Genomic DNA, 21,906 nt, shown 5'->3' on the forward strand with positions numbered 1-21,906 from the left:
AGGTAAATTTAAACATTGTCTGGTTGACAATTGGTTGAGTTTATCAAATATTATTATTTGAGGACAATTGAGATCTGGGATCAATGGAAAGGAATGTTTAGGTTAAGGTAAAGGATTGTGGAGACTAAGTTTTATTGTGCAGAGGAAGCTCTTAGATAACAGACTTCAGAGAGAGCAGGTTGTAAATTGTTTTTTATTGGACTTAAAAGGTTGCCTGGTTGAGACCACACTGGCCAACATGGTGAAACCCCATCTCTACTAAAATACAAAAAAAAATTAGCTGGGGGTAGTGGTGCACACCTGTAGTCCCAGCTACCTGGGAGGCTGAGGCAGGGGAATTGCTTGAACCTGGGAGGCAGAGGTTGCAGTGAGCCGAGATTGCGCCACTGCATTTCAGTCTGGTAACAGAGCGAAACTCCATCTCAAAAAAAAAAAAAAAAAAAAAAAAAATGGATGCCTGGCTCTTAGTTAATTATTGACAGAGCAGGAGCATCGCCATCCCGGACAAGCCTCTCATTCTAAAGTTCACCTTAATAAAAAACCACCTAAATCCAAACGGCATCAGCCTGATGGCTAAGGTCAGCATGACCATAAACCACAAACATCTCCAACCAGAAACATCCCAAACTCCTCCCTGTCAGATACAGTAAGGTCCTCTTCAAAGGTTTAATTTCTGACCTCCTTGTTCTTTGTTCTCGAGATCAACTTCCTTGCCCCTTCTCCTAAGCTACCTGCTCTGTAAACAACTTCTCCTGCCAGTCCCAATCTGTAACTCACATCTCTTCCTTGTTTGGAAAGAGTCCTCTTTTACTCCTGGCTACCCATTCTGTAAATTGCCCCTCCCACCGAAACTACCCTTCCCACCTTTGCCATGCCCTGACATGCCCAAACATGTCTTGTACTATAATGGACAGCCTCTCCCTTCCCACCTAATTAGCCATATTCAATTTTAAACAGTAGCCAATTGGGTCAGTTTAGATAGTACACTCCTACTCCAGCCTATGGGGACAGGACACAGAAGCAGGGACTAACCACGTTAGGGATAAAACCTCCTTCCCTCCTTTGTTTGGTGTGTTCTCGCAGTGGCCAGAATTGTGAGTGGCACCCTTCTGCAGAGGTAAATTTGTCTTGCTGAGAAATCCTTTGAGTGCTCGTTTTCCTTGTGACTCTGAGCTCTTGTTTCTAACATCCCCCATCACAGACATGCTAGCCCCTAGATAAGCCCCCTCCAGCCAGGAAGATGCCAGCCTTGAGATAACCTCCCCTCCTACCAGAGAGCTTCCAACCCTGCCATAAACTTCTCCACACATGTAAACATTCCAAGCTTGTGATAAGCCACCTCACCCTAAAACCAATATATACTCTTAGCCTATAAGAGAAAGTGCTCCTGACTGCTATCGGCCAGGGGTGCCTCTCAGGTTTTAACTAAAGAAAACCTGTCTTTGACTGCCAAGCCACATTTTGTGTTTCTTTCCTCTTTCTTTAACTCTTACAATTATCTCCTGGATCTGGGAAGGAAGGAAGGAAGGAAGGAAAACAAACAGGGGAAGGGGATTCTCTATAGAATGTGGATTTTTCCCACAAAAGATTTAGCAGTGCAATTTCAAGGTATGGCAAGGAAATATATTTTGAGGTTAAATCTTTTTCCCTTGTCTCATAATGTTATGCCAGAGTGAGACTGAATTGTTAAGTCACAATATATAGGGTCAAATATAACCCATCTGATGAGAATTTATGATTTATAGGGCGTGACTCCCTAGACCCCTTAGATAGGAATTTGGGTAAGATAAAAATCAGAGCTTAGTCCTCAGTCACTTTGGTTATTTTTATTTAATTATTATTATTTTTTTTTTTTGAGACGGGGTCTCACTCTGTCACCCAGGCTGGAGTGCAGTAGTGCGATCTCAGCTCACTGCAAGCTCCGCCTCCCGGGTTCATGCCATTCTCCTGCCTCAACCTCCCGAGTAGCTGGGACTACAGGTGCCCGCCCACACGCCTGGCTAATTTTTTGTATTTTTAGTAGAGACAGGGTTTCACCGTGTTAGCCAGGATGGTCTCGATCTCCTGACCTCGTGATCCGCCTGCCTCGGCCTCCCAAAGTGCTGTGATTACAGGCGTGAGCCACTGCGCCCGGCCAGTCACTTTGGTTAAATAGGTAGCTAAGCATTGTTTCACACCAACCTAACATCCTATTTAGTCAAATGTTCAAACCTCCTGATATTTTTGACAATTTTGCCTTCCAAATCAAATCCTAAACAAAACCTTGATCTACAACTGACCTTGAGTTTTCCCATAGGGCCCTTGGAAAATCCTCCCAAATTTGTTCTTTCACCTTGTAAATAGAGTGATGTTAAAAATTATTAAGTTTATTCGATATGTTGAACTGAATGAAAAGCGTGTCAAATAAAAAAAGATACCTAACCTTTGCTAGGTTACATTCAGATGGGTAAATATTAATATAAATATTTCAGAAATTATAAGAAGTTCCTAGAAAATGTGTCAATACCTGCATTGTCCATGACATGTCCTGGTATAATATTTTTAGTCATAATTCTAGTTACTGTTTTAAAATGTTACACATATAAGAGGAAAAGATCTTGGGCCTCCAAAATAGCTAAGGAAAACTCAAGCTGGGAACTGCTTAGGGCCAACCTGCCTCCCATTCTATTCAAAGTCACGCCTCTGCTCTCTGAGATAGATGCATATCTGATTTGCCTCCTTTGGAAAGGCTAATCAGAAACTCCAAAGAATGCAACCACTTGTGTATCACCTATCTGTGACCTGGAAGCTCCCTCCCCACTTCCAGTCTTCCTGCCTTTGCTTCAAGTTGTCCCACCTTTCCAGACCAAACCACTGTATTTCTTACATATATTGATAGATGTCTCATGTCTCCCTTAATGTATAAAACCAGGCTGTGCCCTGACCACCTTGGGCACAGGTCATCAGGACTTCCTGAGAGACTGTGTCATGGACGCATCCTCAACCCTGGCAAAATAAACTTTCTAAATTAACTGAGACCTGTCTCAAATTTTGGAGGTTCACACGTGCCACAGAAATAACAAAATTTCCTCGTCAAATAAACTTTCATTAGCTCTTTAACCGTCTTAAGGCTTTTGCATCACTTTTGTTTTACTTTCTACTGTGATGCTTTTCCAGAAGCATCTGCAATCACAGGCCGAAGTGCTTGTCCTCACCAAAAAGGGACTGTCTCACAGACCCATGGAAAGAACTAAGCCAGGTACTCTGGGAACAGACTCCTAATGGCATTCCTTATTAACTTGGAGGCCACACTATTAGACTAAGAGTTTCCAGAGGCCAGGCGCAGTGGCTCATGCCTCTAATCCAGCACTTTGGGAGGCTAAGGCGGGCAGATCACGAGGTCAGGAGATTGAGACCATCCTGGCTAACATGGTGAAACCCGTCTCTACTAAAGACACAAAAAATTAGCCGGGTGTTGTGGAGAGTGCCTGTAGTCCCAGCTACTCGGGAGGCTGAGGCAGGAGAATGGCGTGAACCTGGAAGGCGGAGCTTGCAGTGAGCTGAGACTGCACCACTGCACTCCAGCCTGGGCGAAAGAGCGAGACTCCATCTCAAAAAAAAAAAAGACTTTCCAGAGATATAGTAGAGAAGCTATGGATTCATAAAATTGCTAACCTTAGATCAAGCAGAACAATAATTAATTACACAGGACTGAATGAACTAATAAATGATGACAATGGTTTTTGTTTGGAATATTGCTGTTGGATTTAAGAAATTCCTTTTCTGTTAAGCTATCTATGACAGTTAAACTACCTATAATTCACAATCTCTACCATGCAATTTAGTGATTATGCCTTTGTAAACAGAAATAAAGCATTTACCTTTGCCTTCTCACCTAATCCCTCCAGAATTCAGAAACTCATCTTCATAGTTATATATTTATTTGCATAAGTTCAATAGGAATCTGTTCCCCTTGTAACAAGGCATAATTGGAAACTTTGGTCATATGACAAAGGCTTTGACTGGAATGTCATATTTGAGAATGATATGCACAGAATCAGATATGAGCAGACAGTTTTAAGGAATGAAGGTTGACTTTATGGAGAGAATGCTTACAAAGCCCTCTCGGGAAATCTGCCTGGTACCTTGCTTATGGAGTTCCCAGCCTTCCAGAAGAGTAAAGAAGGTCATTTTCTGGCAGGCCCAGGAACCTTAGGACCTAGAAAAGAGGAATTCACCCAAATATATAGGTATTGCAGATAAAGTCTGAGAGCAAGTTCTTAGCATGGCTTCCTAACCTGCAGATGCTTTCAAAAGTTTAATCTGGGCCGGGCGTGATGGCTCATGCCTATAATCCAAGCACTTTGGGAGGCCAAGGCAGGCAGATCACGAGGTCAGGAGTTTGAGACCAGCCTGGCCAACATGGTGAAACCCCGTCTCTACTAAAAATACAAAAAAAAATTAGCTGGGCATGGTGGCAGATGCCTGTAATCCCAGCTACTCGGGAGGCTGAGGCAGGAGAATGGCTTGAACCCAGAAGGTGGAGGTTGCAGTGAGCCGAGACTGCACCACTGCACTCTAGCCTGGGCAACAGAGCGAGACTCCATCTAAAAAAAAAAAAAATAGTCCTTGTCACAAGTTCCAGCAAAGCAAACTTCAAAAAACTCACGTCTCTGCCAGGTTTTGGTATCAGGATGATGCTGGCTTCATAAAATCAGGTAGGGAGGAGTCCCTCTTTTTCTGTTGTTTGGAATAGTTTCAGAAGCAATGGTACCAGCTCCTCTTTGTACCTCTGGTAGAATTCGGCTGGTCCTGGGCTTTTTTTTGGTTGGTAGGCTATTAATTTCTGCCTCAATGTCAGAACTTGTTATTGGTCTATTCAGGGATTCAAATTACTCCTGGTTTAGTCTTGGCAGGGTGTACATGTCCAGGAATTTATCCATCTTCTCTGCATTTTCTAGTTTATTTAGGTAGAGGTGTTTATAGTATTCTCTGATGGTAGTCTGTATTTCTGTGGGCTCAGTGGTGATATTCCCTTTATCATTTTTTATTATGTCTATTTGATTCTTCTCTCTTTTCTTCTTTATTAGTCTGGCTATTGGTCTATTTTGTTAATCTTTTCAAAAAAACAGGTCCTGGATTCATTGATTTTTTGAAGGGTTTTTTTGTGTCTCTATCTCCTTCAGTTCTGCTCTGATCTTAGTTATTTCTTGTCTTTCCTGCTTTCTCCTGTGGGCATTTAGTGCTATAAATTTCCCTCTAAATGCTGCTTTAGCAGTGTCCCAGAGATTCTGGTATGCTGTGTCTTCGTTCTCATTGGTTTCGAAGAACTTATTTATTTCTGCCTTAATTTTGTTATTTACCCAGTAATCATTCAGGAGCAGGTTGTTCAGTTTCCATTTAGTTGTGTGGTTTTTCGTGAGTTTCTTAATCCTAAGTTCTAATTTGATTGCACTGTGGTCTGAAGGACTGTTTGTTATGATTTGTGTTCTTCTGCATTTGCTGAGGAGTGTTTCACTTCCAATTATGTGGTCAATTTTAAGTGCAATGCGGTGCTGAGAAGAATGTATATTCTGTTGCTTTGGGGTGGAGAGTTCCGTAGATGTTGGATGCAAGGCTGGCTCAACATACGCAAATCAATAAATGTAATCCATCACATAAAAAGAACCAATGACAAAAACCACATGATTATGTCAATAGATGCAGAAAAGGCCTTTGATAAAATTCAACAGTCCTTCATGCTAAAAACTCTCAATAAACTAGGTATTCATGGAATGTATCTCAAAATAATAACAGCTATTTACAACACACCCACAGCCAATATCATACTGAATGGGCAAAAGCTGGGAGCATTCCCTTTGAAAACCAGCACAAGACAAGGATGCCCTCTCTCACCACTCCTATTCAAAATAGTATTGGAAGTTCTGGCCAGGGCAATCAGGCAAGAGAAAGAAATAAAGGGTATTCAAATAGGAAGATAGGAAGTCAAATCGTCACTATTTGCAGATGACATGATTGCATATTTAGAAAACCCCATTGTCTCAGCCCAAAATCTCCTTAAGCTGAGAAGCAACTTCAGCAAAGTCTCAAGACACAAAATCAATATGAAAAAATTGCAAGCATTTCTATACACCAATAATAGAGAGCCAAATCATGAGTGAACTCTCATTCACAATTGCTACAAAGATAATAAAATACCTAAGGATACACCTTACAAGGAATGTGAAGGACCTTTTCAAGGAGAACTACAAACCACTGCTCAAGGAAATATGAGAGGACACCAACAAATGGAAAAACATTCCACGCTCATGGATAGGAAGAATCAATAGCGTGGAAATGGCCATACTGCCCAAAGTAATTTATAGATTCAATGCTATCTCCATCAAGCTACCATTGATTTTCTTCAAAGAATTAGAAAAAACTACTTTAAATTTCATATGGAACCAAAAAAGAGCCTGTATAGCCCAGATAATCTTAAGCAAAAATAACAAAGCTGGAGGTATCACATTACCAGACTTCAAACTATACTACAAGTCTACAGTAGCCAAAACAGCATGGTACTGGTACCAAAACAGATATATAAACCAATGGAACAGAAAAGAGGCCTCAGAAATAATGCCACACATCTACAACCATCTGATCTTTGACAAACCTGACAAAAACAAGCAATGGGGAAAGGATTCCCTATTTAATAAATGGTATTGGGAAAACTGGCTAGCCATTTGCAGAAAACTGAAACTGGACTCCTTACACCTTATACAAACATTAACTCAAGATGGATTAAAGACTTAAATGTAAGACCTAAAACCATAAAAATCCTAGAATACCTAGGCAATACCATTCAGGACATAGGCATGGGCAAAGACTTCATGACTAAAACACCAAAAGCAATGGCAATCAAAGCCAAAATTGACAAATGGGGTCTAACTAAACTAAAGAACTTCTGCACAGCAAAAGAAACTATCATCAGAGTAAACAGAATGGGAGAAAATTTTTGCAATCTATCCATCTGACAAAGGGCTAATATCCAGAACCTACAAGGAACTTAAACAAATTTACAAGGAAAAAAAAAAAACCCCATTAAAAAGTGGACAAAGGATATGAACAGACACTTCTCAAAAGAAGATATTTATGTGGCCAACAAACATTTGAAAAAAAGCTCATCACTGGCCATTAGAGAAATGCAAATCAAAACCACAATGAGACACTATCTCATGCCAGTTAGAATGGTGATCATTAAAAAGTCAGGAAACAACAGATGCTGGAGAGGATGTGGAGAAGTAGGAAAGCTTTTACACTGTTGGTGGGAGTGTAAATTAGTTCAACCATTGTGGAAGACAGTGTGGTGATTCCTCACTGTCCAGAAATACCATTTGACCCAGCAATCCCATTACTGGGTATATACCCAAAGGATTATAAATCATTCTACTCTAAAGACACATGCACATGTATGTTTATTGCAGCTCTTTTCACAATAGCAAAGATTGGAACCAATCCAAATGCCCATCAGTGATAGACTGGATAAAGGAAATATGTCACATATACACAATGGAATACTATGCAGCCATAAAAAAGGATGAGTTCCCATCCTTTGCAGGGACATGGATGAAGCTGGAAACCATCATTCTCAGCAAACTAACACAGGAACAGAAAACCAAACACCACATGTTCTCACTTGTAAGTGGGAGGTGAACGATGAAAACACATGGACACAGGGAGGGGAACATCACACACCAGGGCCTGTCGGGGGTGTGGGGATTAGGGGAGGTATAGCATTGGGAGAAATACCTAATGTAGATGACGGATTGATGGGTGCAGCAAACCACCATGGTACATGTATACTTATGTAACAAACCCACATGTTCTGCACATGTATCCCAAAACTTAAAGTATAATAAAAAAAAGTTCTAATATTAAGTATTATTTCTCCTAATATCAACTAAATAACTGCCAATTCCACATAAAACACTTCTCTTACCATGAATTTGTATCATGAATTTTAGTATTTTCAAATCACAATAAATTTACAAAAAGGGAGAATTTTATTTTATGTGAATTGTATCCTATTAAACCTGACTTTAAAAAATTAATGGGCAAAAAAAAACCTCACGTCATCAATTATTATTTTTTGCATTTATGTAAATAATCAGGCCAAATCTAATGAAACCAGACATTTTACAAATGAAAACAATCTTACTTTGGTTATCTTGAATCAAAAAGGGGGCGTCACTGTAGAGAGATATTTTATACTTCAATAGAAAACTACAGCACACCCTTGTGGGTTATCAGTTTCTAGATGTGTTCATTGTCTTTGAGCTATTTTTCACCTCTTTGCAAATTAAAGTCAGCCATTTGGCACACTGTATCTTCCACACTCTGCTCCAGGAAATAACCATGACAGTGACACTGATGTCTATGCCATCACCAAGGACATTCAAACTGAAAGCCAGGAGAGCCACTAGAAGGCCACTGCCATCCTCATTCTGCCACCCGAAGATACTGCAAGCCTGACATCTAGACTCAGAAACTGAGTTTACAGTCTGCTCTACCCATGCATCTTTTCTTTTCTTTTTATTTATTTATTTTTTTTCAAGACAGAGTCTTGCTCTGTCATCCAGGCTGGAGTGCAGTGGCACAATCTCGGCTCTCTGCAAGCTCCACTTCCCAGGTTCACGCCATTCTCCTGCCTCAGCCTCCCAAATAGCTGGGACTACAGGCGCCCGCCACCACGCCCGGCTAATTTTTTTGTATTTTTAGTAGGGACGGAGTTTCACTGTGTTAGCCAGGATGGTCTCGATCTCCTGACCTCGTGATCCACCCACTTCGGCCTCCCAAAGTGCTGGGATTACAGGCGTGAGCCACCGTGCCGGGCCTGTTTTTCTTTTTGTTTTTCAAAAATGTCTGACTTATTGAACCATCCAGCAAATATCCTCTATCACCAAGTCTCAACAGATGGTTCAGCTGGTCCCTAATGAACAAAAGACAACCGGCGAGAAATGGACTTAGATTGTTCAGACGGAAGAATGTCTCTTCTTTCATGAACATCAAGGGGAACTAAAATAGACTTTCTCTTTAACCAAACATTAGACAGGCTCCCCCACGCCCTCTTTTTGACAAGGATTGTCTTCGGGTCCTGCCTTTGACCTGCCTAGCCCAGTTAGTTGGTGCATGCATCCCGCCGAGTCAGTTCAGACAGAATCCCCTGACTCTGGCTATCTGATCACCTCCAAATCCCATCGGATTCCTCAACCCCACCTTGATAGCCGATCATTGTTTCAAGTCAGTTCAGCAAGAGTCCCTGATTTTTGACATTCCCCCTTAGTAATTTTCCATGCAGTGACCCCTCACACTGCTCATTGGCTGTGAATCCTCAGCTGTCTTTGCTGTATTAGGAGCTGAGTCCCTATCCCTCTCCCCTGTTGCAATCGTCTTGATGCCTATCAAAGTAGTCCTGAGTAAAGTGTTCTTTACTATTTTAATAGGTGTCAGAATATGATTTTGAGGAAGTCATGTGACTTCAGTTGTCACATTCATCAAATGAAGCCCCCGCCCCCCAACATAAGAGAGGATTCCTAGACATTTCCACTAGCCTGAATTAAGCCCAAATATGCCCTGCTCCTAAGCACACTGTAACTAGAGCTGTTTCCTCGGAACCCTTGGGGCAGTTTCCCCAAATCTGGCCCACTCCTGGAATCTGCCTTTTGCACTAACACAGTCTGATGCTCCAACATCTTCCTGAAAGCAGCGGAGAAGGAGCCAGTCCCAAAGCAGCTTTCAACAAATGAGATTCTTTATGTTGCAACTTTTAGCTTGAAATTTCAGATGAATATATTTAATAATATATCTGCTTTCATTTCATCTGTACACATTTAATTGTGTACATCACGTTTTACATGCCTTATTAGATAGATAATTTAACTTCTTTTCCCACAATATTTCCATAAAGCCAGGGCCTGGGAAGGCCCTGTGTGTTAATGCTGTGACTCTGAGCATGCCCCCACCACCCTCACACACAACTATGGACGTCAGAGCTCCAGAAGCCTAGAGTGGATCCTCTTTAAGAACTTTCTTTTTGGCCCAGCGCAGTGGCTCACGCCTGTAATCCCAGCACTTCGGAAGGCTGAGGCGGGCGGATCACAAGGTCAGGAGATCGAGACCATCCTGGCTAACACGGTGAAACCCCATCTCTACTAAAAATACAAAAAATTAGCCAGGCGTGGTGGCGGGCGCTTGTAGCCCCAGCTACTCAGGAGGCTGAGGCAGGAGAATGGCATGAACTCGGGAGGCACAGCTTGCAGTGAGCCGAGATTGCGCCACTGCACTCCAGCCTGGGCGACAGAGCAAGACCCCGTCTCAAAAAAAAAAAGAATTTTTTTCCCCAGAATAACGAGACTAGGCATATTTATGGTCTTAATAAAACAGGTTTTACCTTTTTTTTTTTTTTTTTTGAGACGGAGTCTTGCTCTGTCCCCCAGGCTGGAGTGCAGTGGTGCGATCTCGGCTCACTGATTGCAAGCTCCGCCTCCCGGGTTCACGCCATTCTCCTGCCTCAGCCTCCCTAGTAGCTGGGACTACAGGTGCCCGCCACCAGGCCCGGCTAGTTTTTAGTATTTTAGTAGAGACGGGGTTTCACCGTGTTAGCCAGGATGGTTTCTATCTCCTGACCTCGTGATCTGTCCGCCTCGGCCTCCCAAAGTGCTGGGATTACAGGGGTGAGCCACCGCGCTGGATTTTTTTTTTTTTTTTTTAAACACGGAGTTTCACTCTTGTTGTCCAGGCTGGTGCAATGGCATGATCTTGGCTCACTGCAACCTCCACCTCCTGGGTTCAAGCGATTCTACTGCCTCAGCCTCCCGAGTAGCTGGGATTGCTCCACCACGCCCAGCTGATTTTGCGTTTTTAGTAAAGACGGGGTTTTGCCATGTTGGTCAGGTTAGTCTGGAACTCCTGACCTCAGCCTCCCAAAGTGCTAGGATTACAGGTGTTAGCCACCGCACCCGGCTGGTTTTATATAAACCAGCCTGGTTTGATAAAAGTGTATTTATTTTTTTTAAAAAGACTCATGTTTTGACTCTCAAAACATCTACTCCATGTGTTCATAAATGTGGCTATATCTAGTCACTAACATTTTAGCTTTAAGTAATTTGGTACGTAAAGCCTATGTAATGTAAATCTCTGCAAAAATACATGCAAAGTTAATTCATATTTTTTCTAGCTATGAATGGAATTTATTGCATTTTGAATACAAAGACAGCATAACCTGCTGGTTTTAGATGCATCAAATCAATCCTAATTATTAAACATTTATAGTTAGTGTCAGCGTCAATGATTCTACAAAGTCACTGCTCTTTAAAATGGATGTATAAACGAAATCACCAATACAAAGAAGTAAACCGGTAAGTTAAAGGAAAATGGGTTCACCTTTGATTTGAAAAAAAGTCTGGTTCCAAAACTAGGAGGGAATGCACTGATATGGAAGCATTTTAGAAAGTTTAAAAAAATCCACAGAAATACTGCAAGATAACATGTACGATGATAGATAAGTAGACTTCTCTCATGTTTAAATAATTTACCATCAGTAATGGTGTGGAAATTAATCTCACATGACGTCTCATAATACTAGAAATATGGAAAACAATCAAATATTTCAATCATTTAATAAAAATCAAACCCATAAAGTCATCTCACTACTCTTGTCCATTCACACACTTAAATAACAATCAGTCACAAAAATGAATCCTGAAACTGAGGCAAGCACTACTGAAAAAGTATCACTTTGTTCCACTGTCTAATGGGTAACAATTTTCAAAAGGTAAAGAGCAATACAGTGAGTTCTTTTCAATGTTTTGCTTTGGAAAGCCAGATATGAAGATGTTTTATTTGTTGATATCTTTAGGTTACAAGATGTGAAGCCCTCCCTGATCTCTATGGCACTAAAATTTCAATTATTGAATGTAATATCGAAATACAGCATTCAAAATTAATGAAAGAGTATTTCGTTATGCTCAAGAAAAAAAGAAGCACATACAGAAATTTAAGGAATAATTATACAAATATACACACATTTTATTTTTTTCACAAATCCTCAAGCTTGTAAAATAAGCATACATTCTTATAAGATAGCAACTAAATTTGAGAAAAAGAGCAAGCATTATATTTTATTGTCATAATTTATAAAGGGAAAAGTAGAGTTCTCTTTCTCTCTCACTCTCTCTCTCCCCTCTCCCTCTCTCCTCAGGTTATTCAATACAATTCTAAGTATTTCACAGTTGCTTATTTTATATTTTCCAAACAATCATATGGCAGTGAGAGGCACTCAGAGATACATTTTATGAAGGAGAAAATGGGCTACATCTAATCAGCTCTCCATTACAATAGCCTCACTAGTATAAACAAAATGCAAAACTATCTGGGCAAAGTCAAAGAAATTATTTTTAACCCTTGGCTTGAAAAATTACATACAATTTCAGTTAGAACTGACGTATGGATGGTTGGTTCACTTTTACCTCTCGAGTGCTTTCATTTGTTTTTGCCCATCTATGTTTCATTTGGGAAAATCCAACAAGTCTTAAAATCCCAATGCAAATTATTGTCATTTAAAACATTAATTCATTTACCTGTTCTCCTTGGTCTCCATGATCACTTCTCCTGGGATATTTGTTTGTGAAAACCATGAAAGTAAGTATGCTTCTTTCTTCTGTTTAAGTCTTCCCTCTGTGCTTCCTTTAAATGTGTACTCCAAGTTCAGCTCTTCCTGCCAGGTGGAAAAAAAGCCTGTTTTTCCCTTCAGTGTCCATTCATCATCTGATGTCAGGAAACATTGTCGTGTTTTGCATTTGTGTTCCTTAAAGTATGACTCCCCAGTCTGATAATGGTTGCCTTCTGATCCAGCGACCCACGGTTCTCAGGATAAAACAGTGTGGATTCGCTAAAGGTTTTTGGCTTTCCCCCAAAGCAAAATCAATTTATTTTCATCTGAGAATTTTCTGTACTTCTTTTTGAAGGTTTTTGGGGACAATGGTGCAGAAATTCTTGGATTTTGAAGTTTCTCACCCTCATCTCAGCAGATGTAAAATATTCTTTGGTAGGAGCCTTTCTTCTGGCTCTGGTGACGTAGGCATCGTGGCCTCACTTCTGTGATCCTGGGAGAAAAATCAAGGAAGGGTAAAGAAAGGGTTAAGGAAAAGCACTTGAAGTCAATGCACTGAAAATGCAATTCCTCACTGAAGAGGGCCATGGTACTCAGCTCCAATGACTTTCTAATTATACCCTGCTAGTGGCACTACAGCTCTGCCAAACAGCATGGCATTCATTTCTGGCCTCACAAGACAGGCAACCAACAAACGCACATGTGCAGCTATAGAAATTAAAAGTACATCGGCTGGGCGAGGTGGCTCACACCTGTAATCCCAGCACTTTGGGAGGCAGAGGTGGACAGGTCACAAGGTCAGGAGATTGAGACCATCCTGGCTAATACGGCGAAACCCCATCTCTACTAAAAATACAAAAAATTAGCCGGGCGTGGTGGCAGGTGCCTGTAGTCCCAGCTACTTGGGAGGCTGAGGCAGGAGAATGGCGTGAACCCAGGAGGCGGAGCTTGCAGTGAGCCAAGATCGCGCCACTGCGCTCCCCCCGCCTGGGCAACAGAGCCAGATTCTGTCTCAAAAAAAAAAAAAAATTAGAAGTACATCTACTTAACCACTTAGTTTCATGTTCCCTCTATTTACCTAACTTCTTCCAAGTGGCAGTATGTGCTTCACTCACATGTGAAGTGCCTTTTTTCAGGAACAACACCCTTTAAATCCAAACCCGTTTTTTTTTTTTCTTTTTTTTTTTCTGAGACAGAGCCTCCTTCTATTGTCCAGGCTGGAGTGCAGTGGCATGATCTTGGCTCACTGCAACATCTACCTCCCAGGTTCAAGTGATTCTTCTGCCTCAGCCTCCTGAGTAGCTGGGATTACAGGCGCCTGCCCCCACACCCAGCTAATTTTTGTATTTTTAGTGGAGATGGGGTTTTTCCCTGTTGGCCAGGCTGATCTTGAACTCTTGACCTCAAGTGATCGCCCTGCCTCTTGACCTCCCAAACTGCTGGGATTACAGGTGTGAGTCTCTGCACCCGACCCAAACCTACAACTTTATATGTACAGTAATAACTCATGTTTGAAAGCAAAATATTTACCTTAGAAAAGGAAGGGTAAATGTGTTATCAGAAAGGCTTTATTTTACTAGTAATATTCCTTATAACTATTGGTGCCTATAATAGTCTAACATTTTAAGAAATAAATAGAAGAAAAAAATGACAAACTTTCTTTTTAGTTTTTATTTTTTAGGGTGCTGGGCACAATCTGGGCTAACCCAAGGAAGCCTCAGTGAAAAATCAGAAACTTTTTTTTTTGTTTTTGAGAAGTTGTTTCACTCTTTTTGCCTAGGCTGGAGCGCAATGGCATGATCTCAGCTAACTGCAACCTCTTCCTCCCGGGTTCAAGCGATCCTCCAACCTCAGCCTCCTGAGTAGCTGGGATTACAGGCAAGTGCCACCACGCCCAGCTAATTTTGTATTTCTAGCAGAGACGGGATTTCTCCACGTTGGTCAGGCTGGTCTCAAACTCCCAACCTCAAGGTGAAGCGCCAGCCTTAGCCTCCCAAAGTGCTGGGATTACAGGCGTGAGCCACTGCGCCCGGCCGGCAAACTTTATAAACAATGATAAGCGGAGGGACACATGAGACTGCACTTTCTGCCCATTCATTGTTCTAAAATACTTCATAATGTTCAAGATGCTCTCTTAGACATTATCATACTACATTTCAAGTAGACAGAACAATAAAGGTAGAGATGCTGATATGTTAAACTTGATGCACAGGAAGGTCAGTTACTTGTTTCAGCCCATCCAACCAGGAAGGGATGGACTGGAAACAGGAAGAAGACCAGCTTGGTACTTCTTATTCTGCATTTGCTATGCAACAATGTTTCATTGCGGGGAAAAAAAGGAATGCAGGAATAACAACCTAAGCTATACTGATTACATTATCAGTTCTTGTATGTTCATGAAAACCCAGGAAAAGAACTCCGTATTCACTGTAAATGCTTTTCTGAAAACACTTTCCCAGTAACTTGCTATAATTAAAAATATTACTAGGCATCATGAGTGAGATTAATTCAGACATACCAATGCAAAATCTTATTTTCTTTCATGAATAATTCATGAAATTTTGATTGCCATGCCAAGAAGTAGAAAAACTATATATGTAAATTTAGGATTTAAGAACTAAAATTAAATTAAAGAACTATATTAGCAAGAGGATGGAAACCTTTTGTATGATAATGGACTTAAAATTGGACTCCAGTTTGAAATGTTTAAAATCAAAAGAGGTCTTGTATAATACAGTGAAGGATTAGGATCAATTTCTTTATCTGTAAAATATAGGACTTGGGGCCGGGCACAGCAGCTCATGCCTATAATCCCAGCACTTTGGGAGGCCGAGGCGGGCGGATCACGAGGTCAGGAGATCGAGACCATCCTGGCTAACACAGTGAAACCCCATCTCTACTAAAAATCCAAAAAATTAGCCGGGCATGGTGGTGGGCACCTGAAGTCCCAGCTACTCAGGAGGCTGAGGCAGTAGAATGGTGTGAACCCGGGAGGTGGAGCCTGCAGTGAGCCGAGATCGCGCCACAGCACTCTAGCCTGGGTGACAGAGCCAGACTCCGTCTCAAAAAGAAAAAAATATGAATATAAACATGTTTGTATGAATATAAAACATGCAGGTTTTATATGATAGATCAGAACTCAAGGGAAATCTGGAATTAGTTATACTGGAAGCAGGACTTCCAGGGCTATCTGCCACTAGTGCTCGGCCTCTGTAGGAACATCAGAAGGGAATCAGAGCACTATTGATCTCAGTGGAACACTGCACATTCATGCTTGTCGACCTCGCTGAATCTCTAATTCCAGTTTGTCGATATCTTTAAGAATACATGTTCTGTAATCTAGAATATTAATTAACTTGGTATCACCAGGCATGTTTGATAACACTGCTAAACAGCATAGAGCTCCGCGGCAAATTATTAAATTTTACTCCCCATGGACAATGATACATTTATTACAAAAATCAATCTTTGGATAATATTTCCTCAGTTACTCTCTTAGCCATTGTAAATATACTGTTATCAATCACATTTATTCCTGTCATTTCTAACAGAATAGGATGATTCTGCCCAATGTATTACTAATCCAAGCTGCAGTCTTCCTTCTGACTTACACTGCTTGGCCAGTCCGATAGTCTCATCTATTAGTAAGGGGGAAGTGGGTTAAATCTGACATGACTTGTCCTTGATACACACGTGCTAGGTCTCAGAGATCACTGTGCCCTTGTCTCACACCACCTGAATGCAATCTCTTTCATATAATCCAGTCTTTAACTTCATTTTTCTTTTTCTTTTCTTTTCTTTTTTTCTTTTTTTATTTTTTAAGATGGAGTCTCGCTCTGTTGCCTAGGCTGGAGTGCAGTGGCATGATCTTGGCTCACTGCAACCTCCGCCTCCCGGGTTCAAACAATTCTCCTGCCTCAGCCTCCTGAGTAGCTGGGACTACAGGCATGCATCACTATGCCTGGCTAATTTTTGTATTTTTAGTAGAGACAGGGTTTCACTATGTTGGCCAGGGTGCTCTCGAACTTCTCACCTGAGGTGATCCACCCACCTCAGCCTTCCCAAAGTGCTGGGATTACAGGTGTGAGCCACTGCACCCAGCCCAGTCTTTTAATTTTAATACTACTTCTGCCATTAACATCTAACTCACAATTTAGAATTCCAAACACTATTGTTCCTTTCCTGGAAACTTAGAACGTTTACACATGTTCATCTCCCTGGAAACTGCCATACTCTCCATAATTGTCAGAAATCACCTACCATGATTGAATCATTATGTATGGTGTGAGCCAATACATGTGAAGGTGATAAGGTAGCGGTTACCCAGATCATTCTTTTCTCAAAATACAGCCTGTGATGAATCACTCTCATAATTTGTTTTTCATTTTTGAGCTACAACATACTACCTTGGTGATCTTTGGCCTACTTGTGCACCACCTATTTATTCTTTACTTAATATTTATTTTTCCCAAAATGATATTTTAATTAAATAAATGTATTATGAAAAGAAACTTTCCATCTACATTTGAAAACCAGTACCACAAATAGAGAATAACTTTAAAGATAAATAAAATTAATACAAAATGACTCATTAAATGCTGATCGAAGTGCCTGCTGAAAACACTAAGTCTTTAACCTGCTCTTTGTTATTAAAAATGGAGATCAGTAAATTTATGAGAAAATGTATATCCTTTAATGATTTCATCCAGAAGGAAGAAAAGCTAAAAATTAATGAGTTAAGTATCCATTTTAAGAATTTAGGAAAAAGGCCGGGCGTGGTGGCTCACGTCTCTAATCCTAGCACTCTGGGGGGCTGAGGCTGGTAGGTCACCTGAGGTCAGGAGTCCGTGACCAGCTTCGCCAACATGCTGAAACCCTGTCTCTACTAAAAAACACAAAAAATTAGCCGGGCATGGTGGTGTGTGCCTATAATCCCAGCTACTCGGGAGGCTGAGGCAGGAGAATCGCTTGAACCCACTAGGCGGAGGTTGCAGTGAGCCAAGATCGTGCCACTGCACTTCAGCCTGGGGGACAGAGCGAGACTCCATCTCAAAAAAAGAATTTATGAAAAAATGTCTTGGGGATAAACCCAAAGAAAATAGGAAATAAAGATGAGAGCAGAATTAATGAAAGAGAAAACAAAAATACAATGGGGACGATCAGTAAAAATAAAAGTTAATTCCTTAAAAACACTACTAAATTGGCAAACTTCTGGAAGACTGATTAGGGTAAAAGAAAAAAAGTCAACCGGGCACTGTGGCTCACGCCTGTAATTCTAGCACTTTGGGAGGCCGCATAGGCCAGATCACTTAGGCCCAGGAGTTCGAGACCAGCCTGACCAACATGGTGAAACCCCGTCTCTACTAAAAATACAAAATTAGCTGGGCGTGGTGGCGCATGTCTGTAGTCCCAGCTACTCGGGAGGCTGAGGCAAGAGAATTGCTTGAGCCCGGGAGGCAGAGGTTGCAGTGAGCCAAGATCGTGCCATTGCACTCCAGCCTGAGCAACAAGAAACTCCGTCTTAAAAAAAAAAAAAAAAAGTAGAAGGGAACTTTTTTAAAGGGCAAATTAAATGGCAAATCTCATGCTTAGCAGTGATAAGGATATTTCTTCATCTCTATTTCTACTTAGCATGTATTGGAGGGGGCAGCCAGAACAAGACAGAAAAAACAAAGAGGAACAGGGAGGAGGGGAAGGAAGAGGGGAACAAAACCATCACTATTCATGGATAGAGTATTCAAAAAAATTCAGACAAACTGACAATGTTAATAATAGGTTTTTTCAAGATTACTGATATAAGTTAAATTGCATTTCTACATACCAGCAAGAGTTTAAAAGTATTTGTTGATGATAGACATTTATCAAGCAAGAAAAAAATGTTACCTTGGAATCATTATAATGAAAGAACTTATATAGGAATTTTAGGAAGAAAATCTATAAACTTTAATGAAAGACACTAAAAGGACTCTTTAAAAATGGAGATATGTACATGATGAACCAAAAGGTTAAATATCATTGAAATGTCAACTCTCCTCAAATTGATCTTGTAATTCAAAGCAATTTGAATCAAAACCCCAACAACCTTGTAAAATAAAGACACGATAACCAAAGACACTACTTAAGAAGAAGAGGGAAGACTTGCTCTAGAAGATATTAAGCTTTAACATGAAACCATAATAATTATGTGGCATTCGCATGGGAACAATCAAAGAGAGTAAAAGGCTCAGAGACAGGCCCTTGCGTTAATGAGAACCTGATACATGAGAGAGGTATCAGCGGGGTTTAGTGGGGAAAAGCTGGGCCATTCCAAAAATGTTACTGGGGCAAGTGGTTAACTATATGGAAACAAGCACGAAAATTTATCTGAACCCCATACTGTGCACAAGTATCAATTCTAGATGATTAAGCACATAAGTGAGAAAATCAAACCTTAAAAATTTTAGAAGGAAGTGGAACACAGTATCTTTATGGCTTCAGGGTAAATAAGAATTCCTTTAAAAACAAATAGCAGTAACCCTAAAGGAAAGGATTGTTAAAATCAAACTACAAGGCCGGGCGTGGTGGCTCACACCTGTAATCCCAGCACTTTAGAACACTGAGGCAGGCGGAACCCCTGAGCTCAGGAGTTTGAGACCAACCTGGGCAACACGGCAAAACCCTGCCTCTACAAAAAATACAAAAATTAGCCGGGCATGGTGGCACGCACTTGTAGTCACAGTTACTAGGGAGGCTGAGGTGGGAGGATCACTTGAGCCCAGGAGGCAGAGGCTGCAGTAAGCTTAGACCGCATCACTGCACTCCAGCCTGGGAGCAAGATTCTATCTCAAAAAAAAAAAAAAAAAAAAATTCAAGTTACATTAAAACTAAGAATTTCTGCTCACCTAAGGCAAGCTACATAAAATAGAAGATATTTGCCACACAGCAATCAGCAAAGGTTTTGTGTTCGGAATACAGAAAGAACTCTTGAAAATAAAAAAAGAAACAACCTAAGAGAAAAGCAGAAATTGGGAAACAGGCTCTAATTTATATTTATTCTTTCATATGGATAATACCTTCATTTAAATATAATACAAAGACTATCTCTGCTTGTAATGAAATAGTAATATACATTTAGTTCAACTTAATTTTTACTGTTTTCAACTACAGAAGTGCTTTTTGTTCCTTAATAATTATATGCTTAACATTATACAGGATTTTTAGACATATATGTTTGTTTCCCTTTTATATAAATTCTCATCTGATGTTTCCACATTTGAGTGCTTCAGTATAGCACCCATTTCTTTTTTTTTTTTTTTACCTTACATGGAGTCTTGCTCTGTCTCCCCAGCTGGAGGGCAGTGGCTGATCTCTGCTCACTGCAACTTCCGCCTCACGGGTTCCAATGATTTGCCTGCCTCAGCCGCCTGAGTAGTTGGGATTACAGGTGCCCGCCACCAAGCCCAGCTAATTTTTGTATTTTTAGTAGAGAGGGGGATTCACCATGTTGGCCAGGGTGGTCTCAAACTCCTGACCTCAAGTGATCCACCTGCCTCAGCCTCCCAAAGTGCTGAGGTTAGAGACCTAAGCCAGGGTGCCTGACCAGAATATCATTTTTTGATCTAGCATTGCATTTGTGACTATCAAGGTGCCCGTGGGTTTGTCTCCATGGGAGCCGCCCTCTTCCTAGGCGAGTAGGTGGGGAGTTTCTGTGCCCCTCCCCCACCATGGGGAACTTGCCCCCCTGCACACGTGGTGCGAAAGGCGCCATTTTGGCCCAGTTGGCGCCTGAGTAAGATGTTCTCGCTGCTCTGCTCAGGGCATGAAGATCTGGGGCAGGTGCAGGACTTGGGGCCCCAGAGGGTGCCACATTCAACTGCCCTTGGGAGTGGGCTGGTGCCTGGGAGCGAGAGCGCGGCCGTCCGGCGCCTGTGTGAGCCCACAGGGCGGCTCCGCCAGGGAACCAGGGGTCCGTCCCGCTGGGCGGACAGGCACGGGAGCGGAGAGAGGGGGCCGGGCCCAGGCCACAGGCCCTCCAAGGAAGCCACAGAGCCAGCTAATGACACCCAGGGACTGCAGGAAGCTTTGGGAAGCTTCGGCAAGGTAAGCGCTGGCAGGGTAAGCTCCGGACCAACATGGGTTTTAGTGTCTTTTCCTAGTGGTGGGGAATTTCTACAAGGTGGGTAAGACGTGTTAAGGGTGGCCTTAGCAATTTGTAGGCCTAGAGACCGTCTAGGAGAGGCCTGCAGTTCAAAGTCTCAACAGGGCTTGATGGGGCCTGCCATTTCATTTCGCAATGTGGTTCCTAATGTTTCTTGGGAAACCGGGCCTGTTATGTCTCCATGTCACCCTTTACTTCTTGGATTTCTTGGTGTGCGTGGTTGCCTTTTTCTCTTTTCTTATATTGCAATTTAGGGTCCCACATTTTCTTCCGTTCTAATCTGTGCTTCCTCTATGGTGGGTCTTGCTCTGGGACTAGTTGAGCAGCATTGCACTCGTGTTGGATGTGGGAGTTTCATCGTTTCTGTGTGTGTTCAGCATTCTATTGCTATTTCCTTATCTTCAGAATGATTGAGAAGTGTAGTTTTCACAGCTTTAAAGAATATATATTCTTTGGGGAGGTGATTTTATTGCATTTGGCCAGAGAATATGTGACCGTTCGGTCATTGAGGATTGGTGTATACCCCTGGGAACTCAGTATCCACCTGGAGACTGGGTGTCCACATGGAACCTGATGTCACTCTGGGCCTAGCTGCCTACATGGGTCCTGGGTGTCCACCTGGAGCCTGATGTTCCCCAGGGACCTAGGTATCCATTGGGTCCTGATGTTCATCTGGGACCTGGTGTTCACCTAGGGCCTAATAGTCACCTGGGGACTGGGTATGTACCTGGGGCCTCATGTCCACCTGTAGTGTAGGTATCCACGTTGGGCCTCTGTGTCAATCTGGTGCCTGATGTCCACCTATGGATTAGATACCAAACTGGGGCCTGCTCTTCACCTTGGACTTGGTGTTTACCTGGAACCTGATGTCCAGATGGGGCATAGATTATCTACATGGGGACTGGTGTCTAGATGGGGTCTGACAGTCAACTGGGGCCTGGCCTGGTATTTTCCTGAGGTGTGACTGTGAACCTACGGACTAAAGTCTACCTAGAATCCAGTGTCTGCCTTGGGCCTGATGTCCACCTGTGGCCCAATGTAAACCTGGGGCCTGGTATTTAGCTAGGGCCTGGGTATTCACCCAGGGCTTGATTTCAGCTGGGCCCTGAAGTTCTCCTGGTGCCTAGTGTCCACCTGAGGC

At 41.9% G+C, this 21,906-nt stretch overlaps 1 protein-coding gene across 4 annotated transcripts in view; it reads right to left on the minus strand.

Moving 5' to 3' along the window:
- The window catches only part of SACS (sacsin molecular chaperone), a 104,151-nt gene that overhangs the window by 69,023 nt on the left and 13,222 nt on the right, over positions 1-21,906 (minus strand). For all 4 annotated transcript variants that reach the window (XM_054529384.2, XM_054529380.2, XM_054529382.2 and 1 more), the window contains exon 2: positions 12,597-13,121. In XM_054529384.2, the coding sequence (XP_054385359.2) occupies positions 12,597-12,616 (20 nt within the window). In that variant the 5' untranslated portion in view covers positions 12,617-13,121. The remainder of the gene's footprint in view (positions 1-12,596; positions 13,122-21,906) is intronic.

This window comes from Pongo abelii, chromosome 14 (genome assembly GCF_028885655.2).
Source record: "Pongo abelii isolate AG06213 chromosome 14, NHGRI_mPonAbe1-v2.0_pri, whole genome shotgun sequence".
Taxonomy (NCBI): Eukaryota; Metazoa; Chordata; class Mammalia; order Primates; family Hominidae; genus Pongo; species Pongo abelii.